We start from the raw sequence: 16,252 nt of genomic DNA, 5'->3' as shown, positions 1-16,252 counted from the left end.
GTGTAACAACTTTTTTAAAGTAAGGAAATTATTAACACAACGTTCATGATAGGGCTTACATCTGTGGGAGTGAGGAGGGGAAACACAAAGGCATGACATATGTGCCTATATGACAAACTTCAAGGAAACTGGTGATGACCTATTTTTTAAGCTTGGTGATAAGAGATACTGTACTCATTTTAATTTTTTTTGTAACCACACTTAGATATTATGTACACTCTTGTTTGGTACATCTCTCTCTCTCTCTCTCTCTCTCTCTCTCTCACACACACACACACACACACATGTGCGCGCACATACAAACATGACATACTATAATGAATTTAGGATACTTAAAGCCTGGTTCAGAAAGTATAGGGTTGAAGTGAAGACACAAAGGAACAAAGCAACGAATCCAAGGAAACATAAAAATAATTAAAAGCTGATGCTTTCATTTAAGGGAAGATGAAAGAGAATAAGCTTAGAGTGCAGCTGGAGTAATTTAGACTAGAGTAATTTAGACATTAGGAAGAATTTCCTTGCTGAAATGGCATAAGACACCATCATATATTGACAGTAAATGTGTGATAATATTCAAAAATAGAGCAAAGCAGTTGGTTTTTCTTGGGTTGGGCTGAGCCAAGGGATTTTAATCCAAGGGGCCACACTGTGCCATTACCTGTAACTGACAGGAGCGCTGTCTTGAGAAGCATTCTAACTGCCTTGCCTGTCACACTGGAGCTTGTAGCATCCATACCATCCCAGACGTTGGGGGTGGCACTAGAATTGCCCAGATATGGAGAAATTAAACCAGATAATCTTTAGTCATATATTTTGCTTCTAGCATTCTGTAGGCATTAATAGCCAAGAATGTATGTTTATATATGTTAAAGTGACAAAAAGTAAGTTTTATAATGTTTAAATATATATGTATATCAGTATTAAAATTTATAGTAATATAAGATGGGTTAAAATTGGTTCAATCATATAGAGGACAATCTGGCAATGGTATCCAGTATTTAAATGCACATACCCATTGAGCCAGTAATCTTACTGTTAGGGATGTATACTTGGATATGTGTAAGTTTATCTTCAAGGGTGTGTCTTGAAACATTATTTGTAACTACAAAAACAAAAAGTAACCCTACTGCCCATCCCTAAGAGGCCGATAAAAGAGACATAGTACATCCCTGGGATAGGATAACCCTGAAACCATTAAAAAGAATGAAGGCCATCTGTATGCCTTTGCTGTGGCAAGATCTCCATATTACATTATTTAATGGACAAAGCAAAGTTTAGAAGAGGGTTTATGGTTGTGTGAAGCAGGATCCCATCTGTGCTCATGTGGGCAAAAACTAAACATACAGGTGTAAATTCTGCTAGGAGACTATAAATTACTTTCCTTCTTTCTGGGTATGTGACTAGATGACACTCCTGGCCTTTCTTGCCCTATGTCTGGCCATAGGACTGAGTGCTGTCAGTGGGCTGCAGGACACAGATGTGCTTATGACCCAGCTCCAACCTTGAAGAGTAGCGCAAAGGCTTATAAGATAGACAAGAAGCAAGACAGAAGGAACTGGACAGAGCCACCCACTAATCAGGAAAGTCTCTGGATTGCTACGCTGAAGTTACTCTGTACTATCAACATCCATGTCAACATGTAAGTATGAATATAGCCATGGTTTTCCTTTACCTTTTCTGAAAGGAATCTCAAGACACTGTGAACACTGGTGACCTTTACAGAGAAGGGCCAGGTAAGGGCAGGGGTGAGGGAGGAGAGGTCTTTATTTCCCTTTGTATGCTTTTCTGTGCTGCTTGAGTTTTCTAATTTTATGCCTGTATTACTTTATCTTTAACAGGAATTATCTGGGCAAAGAGATGATGGCCTTTTTGCTGTTTTCTTCCTTACACTTCTTTGAATTAAAAATGTATACATAAACATCAGTAGCCATCAGGGAAGTGCAAATTAAAACCCCAATGAGATATTACTACACAGCTCTCAGAATGGCTATAATAAAACATAGCAACACCAAATGCTGGTGAAGATGTGGAGAAAATGGACCACACATACAGTGCTGGTGAGAATGGTACAAACAATCTGGGAAACAGTTTAGCAGTTTCTTAAAAAACTAAACATGCAACTATCACACCAGCCAGCAACTGCACTCCTGAGCATTTATTCCAGAAAAAATAGTCTTATGTTCACACAAAACTTATATACAAATGTTTATAGAAGCTTTATAAGTATTGCCCAAAACTGGAAACAATATCCTGTAATAAACCATAATGGAAAAGAATATAAAAATAATGTATATATATGTATAACTGAATCATTTTGCTGAACAGCAGAAAGTAACACAACATTGTAAATCAACTATATGTCAAGAAAGAAATAATGAAAGAAAGAAGGAGGAAAGGAAGGAAGGAAGGAAGGAAGGAAGGAGGGGGTGGGGGTGTTTATAAAACAGCCACACAAGGGATCCTTGCGTTGATGGAAACGTTCTGTATCTTGACTATATCCATGTTGATATCCTGAGTGTGATGTAGAATAGCTTTGCAAGATTGGGTAAAGGGTACATGGGATCTCTCTGTATTCTTTCTTACAACTGCATATGAATCTATAATTATCTCAATATTAAAAGTTTAATTTTAAAAAAGAAGCTAAAGGAAGCTAAATAAATACAGGAAAATTAGGTAACAGTGCTTTTTAAAAGAGAATTGGGGATGTAAAGTGAGTAGATGCTGTATGGGGCTGTATGGTGCTTAGCTGGGGCTGAGATGAGCTGGGAGGCCAGAGGGGCTGGCACTGCTTGGGGCCAGCTGGGCTGCTTTTTGTACAGACCAGAGCAGCTGCACATGCTCCTAAGGACTGGGCAGAGCTGACTAGAACCCTGAATGGCTGGAACCCTGGGAGGCATTAAATATTATGTCTTTCTCTGACCTAAGCCTGTTTGGTTGTTCATAATCACTGGGTTTTCTTGTTGCCTCCAGTAATTAGAGATAGATTTTGGCTACAGATCTCCTCCCCAACAACCAGCCAGCAGATGGTGTGTTATAAAATTTAAACAAGCCTCAGACCAAATCCTACCAACAGAAACATTCATTAGTAAGCTGGCATCAAAATAGTCATGAACCTATTCTTTTTTTTTTAATTAGTTTCTGCTTTATAACAAAGTGAATCAGTCATACACATACACCTGTTCCCAAATCCCCTCCCTCTTGCATCTCCCTCCCTCCCACCCTCCCTATCCCACCCCTCCAGGCGGTCACAAAGCACCGAGCTGATCTCCCTATGCTATGCGGCTGCTTCCCACTATCTATCTACCTTACGTTTGGTAGTGTATATATGTCCATGCCTCTCTTTCGCTTTGTCACAGCTTACCCTTCCTCCTCTCCATATCCTCAAGTCCATTCTCAAGTAGGTCTGTGTCTTTATTCCTGTTTTACCCCTAGGCATGAACCTATTCTTATAGCTCAGTGGAGTCCCAGCTTTCTGCCCCTTAGACACTCTGTGAAGGCTCATCTCAGGTAGATATGATAATGTTCTGGGGGCAGGGTGCAGTCAAACTTCTAGCTGGTAGGGTGACAGAATCCTCCACTATCAGCAGGACATGGGGCCAAATCGGTTAAAGGCCAAGAACACCACTCTGCGATGCTCACAGATATTACATCCTTGTTCATAGGAGGGCAGAAGTGCCTGTACAATATTTCTAGCTAATCCTCATATCTTGGAAGGCACTTCCTCAGGAAAATTATTTATAACCTCTCTTAGGCTAAGGGGCAAACCCTCTAATGAAAGTCAAGTTAGCTAAAGCACAGATATAGATGAACTCTAATTTAGCATCTTTAAAAATTAACTAAAACCTGGATTTAGCCAAGGTCCTGGCAAAAACAGCACACTCAAATTGGGTAACTAGAAGAGAGTTTAATAAAAGGATGATTTACAAAGTGTGACTGATGTGTAGAGAACCCACGAGATTCTGGAGCTAATAAGGGCAGAGCTGTTGTCACCTGTGAACCTGAAAGGGTTGGGGATGAACAGTTACCAGAACCAGAGGGTGGAGAGGTCTGCCTGACAGAGGTGCGGCCTTCAGCAGAGGGATACAGCCAGCCCACAGGGAGAGAGCAGAAAGGAACCCAACCTCACACTCCTCTCTCTCTCTTACCTGTTGCCAGTATCCCCCAACCCCCACCAAACCCCACTGAAACCAGAAGCCATCTGAGGCCCTTGGTGCAGGGCAGCCTCCTAGGGCATACAGCAGGGTGAAGAAGGGCAGAGGGTGAATCCCGAGGGGCAAGTAGAAGAAATTCAACACACACCACCTCTTGGTGTGGTGGTGTTTTCCATTCCTAGGTAATCTACCCAAGAGAAATGGAGGGACTTCCCTGATGGCACAGTGGTTAAGAATCTGCCTGCCAATGCAGGGGACATGGGTTCGAGCCCTGGGAAGATCCCACATGCCGTGGAGCAATTAAGCCCATGCACCACAACTACTGAGCCTGTGTGCCACAACTACTGAAGCCCGTGCGCCTAGAGCCCGCGGTCCCCAACAAGAGAAGCCATGGCAATGAGAAGCCTGTGCACCACAACAAAGAGTAAGCCCTGCTCGCCACAACTAGAGAAACCCATGCACAGCAACGAAGACCCAATGCAGCCAAAAAAAAAAGGAGAAATGGAAACATATGTCCATGAAAACAAGCATATAAGAATGTTCACAGCAGCATATTATATAGCCAAAAAATGGGAACAACCCAAACATTCATCAGCTAGTAAATGAATAAACAAATTGTGGTATATCCATACGATGGAATATTATTCTGCAATAAAAATGAAAGAACCACTGACACGTGCTACAACATGGATGAACCTCAACAATCCTGTGCTAAATGAAGGAAGTCAGGCACAAAAGGCTACATATTGTGTGGTGGAATTCATATGAAATGTTCAGAAAAGATTAGTGGCAGCCTAGGACTAGGGATGGGAATGGGGGATTAACTGTGACCAGTTGTGAGTGATCTCATTAGGATCTTATTAGGATGATGGAAATGTGCTAAAACTGGATGGTGACGACGGAGTACACCTTGGTTAATTTACTAAAAATCATTGTACCATACACTTAAAACGGGTGAATTTTATGGTACATGAATTATATCTCAACAAGCTGTTTAAAATAAAAAACTGATTCATGTGCGTATCATATTATGCATGCTGAAGTATTTTAAAGTAAATTATATTCAGTCTAACAGCTGATCTTCAGCCATAAAGTATTATAACAAGTCCCACCCCTGGCCTGGAACCTATATAGTGAAGTTTCACTTTGTAAAAAGACAATCAATCAATATCTAGACATATATAGAATGTAATTAGGGGTGATACTCTGCATCTGTTGTTCCTTTAAATAGTTGATTTCCTAGTATATTTTTAAATGACATAAAAAGAAGTTTACTCAGACATTTTGGCTGGAACACAGCCATGGAAAAGAAATAAGCCACAGAAAATGTCTCAAAGACTTTTGTGTCAATTTTGACTTACCCTAGGTAAAGAAAGCTTCATTAAGACCAGACTGAGCAAAGGAGAAGGTGGGAAGCAGGTTCCCTAAAAGAAACTCATCTTCAGCTGGGCCTGTAACACACTTTCCTCTGAAAAACAACCACCACGGAAAAACTAAACCAAGAAGAGTGAACCCCAAGGTAAACTATGGACTCTGGGTGATAATGACATGCCAGTGTATGTTCACTGTAGCAAACTTCCCACTCTGGAGTGTGTGTGCAGACAGGGGTATATGGGAACTCGCTGTACCTTCTGCAAGATTTTGTGGTCAATCTAAAACTGCTCTAAAAAATAAAGTCTATCTTACAACTTTAAAAATAAATAGAAAATTAAAAGATAAAAAAATAAGAACTGTCCCATTTTAAGGCTAGTGATATCATGAAGTCTTCTCTTTCTCTCCTGGAAAATTCCTCACCCCCACCTCCAGCCCTCATTTTCAGTCTGGGAATCTATCAAAGGATGGCTAAAGAATTAAGCACCTTCCTCTCACAATTCACTTCATCAGCCTCCCGAGGGGGAGATTGTCCATTAAATGGAAAACAATTTGCATTTTCAACACAAAGGATGCTCTCTGCCTTGTGTGCTTCCAGCCTCTCCTGAATTGTGCCATTTCTCTCAAGAGCCATAGACTTTTTAAAGGTTTCATGTGAAGTGGTCTGAGCCAGGAGGGGGGCACGGAGAACACTTGGTTGTCTGGGCCAGCATGTTCCCTTTGTCCCTTTGAGCAGGGCTCAATCTTCTTTCTAGAATGTCCAGGCTGACAGGCTCCATACGTGGGTTTTGCCACCAACCCCCTTCAGGGAGTTAAGCCCCAGAAGCACACCCTCTCCCAGAATTCCCTGCCAGGCACTGTGCTAAAGAAGAATGGCTGCTGCTGTGATGAATAGACCATTTTCCTTCTACTGTGTGTTAGGGCCTAGGTCAAGGAAGGTTCTTGTTGCTGCTAATCTATAACAGGTGGTGGGAATGCCAGGGAAGACAGGGCTTCTTCTGTGTGGCAGTAAATAAAAGAAAGGGCTTGAATTCAGGTGCCAAAAGAATGGAAATGGTGTGAAATACAGAGTGAAGCATAGGCTTCAGAGGCATGAAGAGCAGGCCCATTCTTGTCCCTCCTCCTCCAGCCCATCCCTCGCCACAATTTTTTTCACCTGCTTCCAATAATGCTTGAAATTCCTTTAAAAGGTGGCAAAGTCACTATTGCCACTCTAAATACAAATACAGATTAGGTTAAAATGTAATATAGAATAGGCTACTGGAAAGTTGGAGTAAAAGTCCCTATTTCTACCATGAAATGCAACTAAAACATGCAACCTGGACATAATACATAAAATAAATACAAGAAGACTCCAAAAGATAGTGAGAAGATCAGCTATGGGCCTTGAGACCTGAGGAAACTGGTGGTGAGTTTCCTGGGTTTTCTTTTTGCCTCATATATCCCAGACTTATTGCTGGAGAAGCTGGATATTCAGAAACACTAACAGTGCAGACATAAAAAGTCCCAATAAAAGCCTGCTCTCTCTAACCAAAGAACCAAAAAATGTCAGCCTAGCAAGGCAGAAAACTTTAGACAATAACTGTCGTACTCCAGACAAACAACTCAAAAAAAAAAAAATCTATGTTCCTATTGCCACCCCTGCCTCCAAAGGCTGAGTGGGGAGCTGACACTTCCACTCTGGTGAGGCTGAGTCCTAACAAGGACTCCAACCTCCTGCCTGGTTGGCATCAGAGAAGGATGAGCAGGGAGCTGGGACTTTCATCCCAGCCACCCCACCCACCATGTCAGCAGAGACCTGAACTTCCACTTCCACCTGAAAGTGCCAGAGCACCCCTTCTGCTCTCTCCCCTCTTCCTTCCCCTGGGATAATGACAGAGGAAGCCTAACGGAGATTCAGGACTTATACCATCACCTCAATGATAGTGAGACCACCTCCTCCAAGTACTGCTTGTGGGGAGCAGTAAGGATGCACTCTTGCCCCATAAATCCAGAGTGGCTTATGAGACGCCAGAACTCCTACATCCATCCAGCAGTAACAAAGAGGCAGCACCCCCCAAAGGAGGCCAAGTCGAAAACCTGGGCTTCTACCTCACCTGGTAGAAAAAAGCACCCCCTCCTACCCCTGTTGAAGCAATGTCAGTACAGACCTAAACCAGAAGATTTAAATATGATCCAGAGTCTCATAACATAAAACCAAAAATGTCCAAGATTCAATTAAAAAAAAAAACCTCATCACACCAAGAATAAGGATGATCTCAATTTGAGTAAGAGAAAAACAATGGACAAATGCTAACATCAATATGACACAGATGTTAGAATTATCTGACTAGAATTTTAAAGCAGCTATCGTAAAAATGCTTCAGAGAGCAAACACAATTAAAATAAATGAAAAATAGGACATTTCAGCAAAGAAATAGAAGATATAAAGAAAAATGAAATGGAAATTTTAGAACTGAAAAATACAGAAAGTGAAATTAAAAACTCAACGGATGGGCTCAATAGCAGAATGGCGAGACCAAGGAAAGAATCCATGAACTTAAAGGTAAAACAACAGGAATTACCCAATCTAAACAGAGAAAAAATACACTGAAAAAAAATGAACAGCATCTCAGAGACCCACTAGACTATAAGAAAGGTCTTACATTTGTGTCATTAGAGTCCCAGAAGAAGAGAAGAGGGCTAGGCAGCTAGGCAGAAAGCATATTTGAAGAAAGAATGAATGAAAAATTTCCAAATTTGTGAAAAGGTATAAACCTACAGATTCAAGAGACTGAGTGAATCTCAAACAAGATAAACCCAAAGAAACCCACACCAAGAAACATAACTAAACTTCTGAAAACTGAACACAAAGAAAAAAATCTTGAAAGCAGTGAAAGAGAAACAACACTTTACCTATGGGGGAGAATGATTTGAATAACATCAGACTCATCAGAAATCATAGAGGTGAGAAAGAAGCGGCACAACATTTTTCAGGTGCTGAAAGGAAAGGATTGTCAACTATAAATCCTATATTCAGCAAAATTATCCTTCAGGAATGAAGGGGAAATGGAGACAGTCTCTGATGAAGGAAAGCAAAGAGAATTTGTCACCCGCAGAGCTACTGTAAAAGAACAACTAAGGGAACTTCTCTAAACAGACAGGAAATAACAAAAGAAAAAATCTTGGAACATCAGGGAAGAAGAAAGAACAACAAAGTAAAAATATGGGTAAGTACAACACATTTTCTTTCTCAAAAAGAGAAAAAACAAGCAATATATGGGAAAGAAAACACAGATTAAATATCCAATAATAATAGTGGCTAAACTTGGAGAGCTTACTCTATGCAAAGCATTTTGCCTGTCTCATCCCATTTAACTTTTACAAAAGCCCAGATGGAATTATCATCACCTCCAGTTTATTGATGTGGAAATTCTGCAGTGAGCATATTGGAGGCAGAGTTTGAACAGACATCTGATCCATTCCCAACCTCGAATTCTTAACCATTACAATCCATAGCATTCCAGACTCTGAACTGCTTTCCTTGAAGCAGCAATTAGCAGGGAGACAAGAACAGGCTTTCTGGGAGAGAGGGAATCCTGCATGAAAGAAAGGTAGGGATCCCAGAAAATTGTTTAACACAGCCTTAGAAAAGAACAAAAGGAAACAAAGAATAAGATTCTACAAGAAGAGCAAAGCAAGAATTAGTCTAGGAGAGAAATAGAATTTAGAATTTGAAGGTTCTTAGGAGACATCTTTTGTGCTCATAAAGACCTGGAAGCCCAGAAAGGATGTGTAACTTGTCCAAAACCTGCAGACAGTTAGTGTCTGAATGAGGACTGGAACTCATAGCTCCTGACCCCCAGGCCATTGCTTTTGGAAAGAGTAAGGAAATGAATTGCTAAGGAGAATCCGCACATGCGTCTCCTCTAAGAAGAAAGAAAAGTGTCTGAGTCTTAAGATATCAAGGGGGCCACAGGTATATCAGGTCAGCATGAATTTGAGGAAAGAATCTGGAAAATCATGAAGAAATAACCTGAGTTCTCCAGAGAACTGAGAGGTAAGGCCTTGGGTCTTGTGGATGAAAGATAAGACCCTTTCCAGAAAACTGGTCTAAGGTGAAAAAACAGTTATATAAGAGGTGATATAGTTTTAACACAAATAGCTAGAAAAGCTTTCCTTCTGATTTGGGGTATGGAAGATACAAGGCTTTGGAAAGGGGTTGGCACATGGTCTCTCCAACCTCAACACTCAAATATAACCACTCATCTACTGAGTGTTGGGCATTACTGATCATCAGAAAGCTGCTATATACAAATTAGGATAAGAGCAAAGATGAACTCTTTAGCTGGAAGAAAAAAACAAAAACAAAAACAGAGTTGAAGTAGAATGTCAGTACCAAAGAAATTATCTTCAGAGCATGGAGGATGGGGGGTAGACCCAAAAGACCAACACTAGGAGCTTTTAAGTGGTATGGTTCAGCTCTGTTAACTAAAAAGAAAACCAAAAGTTTCTATCAGGTATCTCCAATATACCTTGCAATGTTCATTTCACAGAAGACGGTTTGACCTCTCTCATGACATAGGCCTTTAGGAACAAGAAAACACATGAGTACTACACTATTGTTGAATGTAGTTTTCATAACTGAAGTGATTTTCATTATGTTTTTAAGGTGTTGATTTTTAACAGCCATTCTCATAATTTCTAGGATTCTATTTCTTCTACTGTATTTTACATGGTTCTATAGGTTAGTATGATAGGCACAAGGAAGAAAGAAAATATATAGGAATTCCAGGAAACAATACTTCATTAGTGAAAATGTCGAACTTGTAATAATAATAATGGCATACAAAACTACATATGCTGTAAACACATTTTTAGAAAAGTGTAACTACCTACTATCTATCTATCTATCTACAGAGAAACAAAAACCCTGGAAGGAAACACTCAAGGACTCTAATCACACTCCAGTGACTCTCAGCCCTATCAGATTCTCTCTTTATATTATATTTTTTAATGCCATTAATCTTCTTGAAGTGAAAGTTGTATATATATATATATATATATCCTACCTACACAAATGATTTTTAAATCAACATATGCCCTAGCTATAATGTAAAGGGTAAATAAAAGGAAAGTAGTTTATAATTTTTTTATTGCTTTAAGTATATAAATGCTTATGGTACAATTACCCTAGAAAATAACAGTGCCCCCATAAATTCCTAAAACAACTCCTAAGGGGAGATACTGCCACCTTTGAATATCATTGTATTTTTTTTAAAAGGTAGCCAGGCAGTGACATTATGATTTTTAAATTTCCTTTTTTATAAAAATTAGTTTCCTTCATAAGGGAATGTCCACTGCTTTTATAATCAGAAAACTAGTGTTTGGGGTGGGAGTCATGTGACTATGATGTGTTTAATAAAAGGGGAGGAGAAAGTCTCCAAGGACACAACTTACCTCGAATGAATAAGCTTTCCCAATCCCATCTCCTGCTCCAGTGATCACTGCAAAAAGCAGAAATGGTTTTAAAGGATAGAATTAATCTTTAAACCCCTTTCTTGCTGGCTACATGTTCTTGCAGGCCTACTCTCTAGGACACAATATTCCAAAGTACTGCCTTTCTGCTCTCCAGCCCTACTCACTCAACTGTGAAGTTTCCAGCCTTGACTCCCTTCACTAAATGTTCAAAATGAAGCTTTTTTTTTCTTTTTTTTTGGATGGGGTTGAGGGGGAAGGGTTGGTGAGGCTATGAAAAACATGTTCCAAAATGAAACAAAGAACATTAGCCAGGGAACATTTTATTCAGACCCCATAAGGGTTTAGACGTTTCTAAGCCTTAATTCATCAAGGACAAGCAGTGTATTTCTAAGCCTTAATTCATCAAGGACAAGCAGTGTATGCTATTATCTCTCTACCCACACACCCAGTTATCACTGTAAGGACATTTCAAGGTTCCTATTAAAAGTTGAGTTCTCCCCACTTCCTATCCTCACTCTCACAGGACAGCAGCAATCAAAGCCCATTGAAGATAGAGAACTTAACAAAGAGGAAAATACAGAAATACAAAAAGAGGACGCAATGACATGAAGGAACCTAAAGAACCTGTGCTCACTGGATCTATTGATTAATAGATAACAATGAGATGGACCTTCTAGTCCTTTTATAGCCAGCAGCACATACATATTTAATGACTGAGCTCTAGGATAAACTTCATTCGTGTGAATGTCACAATTTCAAAACAGTACAATTCAGTATATACATATCTGCAGTTTACATTTGCACCAACAATCGGAGGACATGCTTTCCAAAAGTGTGTACAAAAGCTATGTATACATTTAATTTACTTGAGAGGGAGAGCAGACCAAGCTGAAAAAGCTTCAGGCAGCACACTGGCAGAAGCACCCTCATTTTAATAATTACCAGTGATTTTACTTGTTTATTTGGGTACTTTTAAGTGACTCCACGAATATGACTTGTTTTACTCTGTAGAGCTACTTTGCTCAGGGTTGTTGTCTTCTGCCTCACCTTCCCCTCCATTACAGGCATCCTCAAAATCACCCAGTACAAGGCCTGAACTATAGTCAAGATAACGTCAATAAGTGGCTGGTACCTACTGAGTGTTTACTTTTTGCCGTGCACTATATTTTTGGGTTTTGTTTTTAGTCACTTAGACCTTATTATTTACAAGTTAAATTACACAGTGTGAGATGGACAGGAGGGAGAAGAGGGGAGGAAGCTGGCTCCTGAGGTTCCTGGCCACCTCCACCCCCTCCTCGGTGCGCAGCAAAGTCTTCAGTGCTGCCTCTGTCCCAGTGTCCAGATCAGGCCTCGGAACACAGCTTCCAAGCCAGAAATGAGGTTCTGGCTCTGACACCCCAGAACACCAGGGCTTCCACTAGCAGCTTCTTCATGGTGGGTGGTGGGAATGTGAAAGCATCAGTTTGTCTAGGTGAGGGTGACAGATGAGGCTGATGGAATTCAGGGAGAAAGGCATTGTACGTCCAATAAAGCTCTTCCGTGTCTGGCTTACAGAAATGCAGAAAGAGCATGTGGATGGGCAACCCCACAGCCACTGTCTCATCTGATATTCAAAACAAGTCTATAATTCAGGGAACATCATTTTCCTTAGTTTATACTTGAGGAAGCTAAGGGAGAGAAAGTTCTTAACCCAATCAAGGCCACACTGCTAAAAATGATGACTACAGGATTTGAACCCAGGCTCTGACTTTGGAGACACAAATCTATTAAGAATATCAGTGATGGGACTTCTCTGGTAGAGCAGTGGTTAAGAATCCACCTGCCAATGCAGGGGACACGAGTTCGAGCCCTGGTCCAGGAAGATACCACATGCTGTGGAGCAACTGAGCCCGTGCACCACAACGACTGAGCCTGCGCTCTAGAGCCCACGAGCCACAACTACTGAGCCCACGTGCCGCAACAACTGAGGCCCTCATGCCTAGAGCCCATGCTCCACAATAAGAGAAGTCACCACAATGAGAAGCCTGCGCACCACAACGAAGAGTAGCCCCCACTCGCAGCAACTAGAGAAAGCCTGCATGCAGCAAGGAAGACCCAGCATTGCCAAAAAAAAAAAAAAAAAAAAGGAATACCAGTGACAAAATTAGGAAATCAACCACATATGACCGCATATGCACTTCTTTTAGAATGTGTGTTCTCAGAAGGGCTTTGCCGTACACTGATGGGCAGAGTTCTAAGCCCCTCAGAGCACAGGCATTTGGATCTGTGTGATGCAGAGTATTTGGATCCAGAACACTCAAGTTCAAACTGCTTAGCAAGTTCACTGGAGACATCATACTGCCCTGAGAGGGAGTGCTCACACACACATATTCTCTCTCTCTCTCTCCCCAGATTAACAAGCAACAGTTAAAAATGCATTTTTTTCATGCCAAACAATTTTCATATAGCAATTTTTTTAGCTTTGGAAAATAAGGATACAGGATGCCTAGTTAAACTTGAATTTCAGGTAAACAACAAATAATTTTTTCGTATAAGAATGTCCCACATAATATTGGGGGTGTCAAAAATTATTCTTTATTTATCTGAAATTCAAATATAACTGAGTATCCTGTATTTTATCTGGCAGCCCTATAAGGTTGTTTACAATCATTCCTATTTAGCCTGGCATTGTATTTCTAAAGCCACACAAATTCTTACTTTTTTTTAAATCATTGGATTTCTTGGTGCCCAACTGTAGTGTAAAACCTGACAGTTGGGTTTTTGTTTTTGTTTTTTTCTTTTTTGTAATACAAGTGCCTGACTTTGATTGCCAATGAGGCATCAACTTCAAAGAGGCATCAACTTTAAAGATGGTGATTTCTAATAAAAGCTATGCTGGCCACACGATCATGTAAAGAGCCAGGCCATCTCCCCCAAATGAGGTTCCTTTGTTTTAAAAATCTTGATTGATTTCAATAACTGACCATTTGGACCACTTGTTTTTTCTCTTCCTGTGCTTTAAATTCCTGCTTTTATGTTTTAAATTCACCATTAAAGAGTGAGCCTGTGAAACCCTAGGCCCTCACCCCAGAATAAAGTAAAAGCAGAACTCCAGGCCCATTCACTCTCTCTCTCTCTCTTTGCGCCCATGACCTTGCTATGTGGCACCAGGTGTCCTACATAATTTCCAGGTCCTGAAAGTAATAAACCTTTATTTTTTTTTAAAGTGTCCTGATGGTTATCTTGCAATCTTGCAATCACAGTAAGAACCACAAGGGCCAGCCCGACCACAATATTGGTTATTGATAGACTGACACCAGCACATAACACCAACTTTGAAATGCAAACTTAGCATTTCATTCAAGGAGATGCTGAAACCATAGCCTCACGTCCTTCACCTTAAACTCAGTATGGAGCTGAAATTCTGCATGGCAGTTCCAGGAGCTAAATCCCATGGGGAGGCAGCAATTAATCAATCTACTTGGGACACAAACCAGACCCAGATTCCATATATAACCATTTAAAAAACATGTCTCCACAGAGATCTTTATTGCCTTGATTTTGTATTACCCTCACTTCTTGAAAGGGCTCAGAGAAATTTTTTTTAATAAAATGAATTTAAATTATTGGACTTCAGAAGGTTGAAACACCCTTTAAGAAAATGAAAGCACCCTGGGCTTTTGAAAATCTGGAGAAGAGGATACATAATTTTCTGCAGCATCTATTATTTGTATCATCAGAAACTCCCAAAATAAGAAAACCCAACTAGTGAGAATGAGAGGAGAAGCACACAGGCAAGGACTGAGTCACATTGTTCCCTAATTACCATCCTGATGCCCCACGTCTCATTTCTCAGACAATCCTAATTTCATTCGTGCTTTCCAGCCCCCCAAATTAAAATAACCCAAAGGAATTACATCTTTGCTCTCACAAGGAAAAGATGCAATATATCTTTTGAGATCTAAGTGATAATAAGCAAGAACAACAAAAAAACAAGAGATGGAAAACTTTCTTTACCTGCCCACTGTCCCATTGACCTCAAGAAAGACCTTGGCGAAACTTTCCAGAAGTGCAGGAAAATACATTTGGAGAATCTCACACATTTCACCAGGTGGACCAGGCACACCAGCAGCCCTACAAAAATGAAGAACTGTTCCAGAACCTCCCCCATGATGGCACCGCAGCAGATGCTGTTTTGGACCTGGTTGGGGCCCTCACAGCCTCCAGGCGTGAGCGTGACTGCTCTGGAGGAGTGTCAGTCAGTCCCCTTCTGGAGTCACTGGGCACATTCCAACGCGTCACTGTGTCGAGGCATTCAGATTGGAGTAACTTCTTTACACAATCCTCTGATTCACAGGCTGCGGAATAAAATATTCTTTCTAATATCTTTATAGCACTGTTGGGCTTTTGTGACACAGGGGAGTTGGTGAAGAAGTAAAAGGTGGACATAAAGAAAGATAAAGCCTGGACAAAGAAAAATGGCAGCCCAGCATTCCCTCCCTGAATTTGGAAGCTAAAAAAGATACTTAAAAGTATGTAAAAATCCTATAAGTCATTCATTCACTTATTCAGCAAATATTTATTGACTGCCTACAAGTGGCATCACTCTTTGAGGCGCTGGGAATATATAATAGTAAACACGGCCAGTCACTGCCATGGGGGAGCTGAGATTCACAGTCAATGTGTGAATAAATAAGATAATGTCAAATATCAGTGCCGTGAAAAAGTGCTACGGAGTGACTTGTTAGAGTGACTAGTGAGCACAGGAAGAAATTCTGTGAAGAGGTGGTATTTTGAACTGAAATTTGAATGAAAAGGAGACAGCCCTGCAAAGATAGGTTTCCCCCTCCAGGCTGAGGGAACAGCTAGTGCAAGTGACCTGAAATGAGAAAGATACATGTATCTGAGGAATAAACAGCACTACATAGAGGAACTGGTCTGTAGAGAACAAAGGAGAGAAAGAATAAAGTAAGGTGAAGGCATGGGGAGGAGCCAGATACTCCTGGTGAGGAGTTTGGACTTTATGAGCAACAGGAAACCACTGAAGAGACTCAGACAATGGTGTTACCTAATCCGAGTCACTCTGGATGCTGAGAGAAGATGACCTTTTGGAGGTGGGGATGGAGAGTGGTCATGACACTGAAGCAGGGGGAGCGAGAAGACTATGACAGTCATCTGAGAAGAGTGCCCCCATGTTCATCCTTTGGCCCCCTTCTCCTTCTGTCCACACTTACTCATTTGGTGATGTTACCCAATCTCTTGACTTTAAGGACGCTGTGCACTGAGGACCC

The 16,252-nt window shown here is 40.8% G+C and overlaps 1 protein-coding gene across 1 annotated transcript in view; it reads right to left on the bottom strand.

Annotated features, from left to right (window-relative positions):
• HSD17B3 (hydroxysteroid 17-beta dehydrogenase 3) overlaps positions 1–15,132 on the bottom strand; it is a gene marked incomplete at its 5' end in the record, with an annotated part of 46,378 nt that extends 31,246 nt beyond the window's left edge. Inside the window, 2 exons of the mRNA XM_079706440.1 lie at positions 10,962–11,008; positions 14,979–15,132. Coding sequence (XP_079562566.1) covers positions 10,962–11,008; positions 14,979–15,132 — 201 coding nt within the window. The remainder of the gene's footprint in view (positions 1–10,961; positions 11,009–14,978) is intronic.
• Positions 15,133–16,252: the final 1,120 nt, after the last annotated feature.

The sequence above is a fragment of the Hyperoodon ampullatus genome, assembly GCF_949752795.1.
Source record: "Hyperoodon ampullatus genome assembly, chromosome: 6".
Taxonomy (NCBI): domain Eukaryota; kingdom Metazoa; phylum Chordata; class Mammalia; order Artiodactyla; family Ziphiidae; genus Hyperoodon; species Hyperoodon ampullatus.
This window is presented reverse-complemented; position numbering and strand designations above follow the sequence as displayed.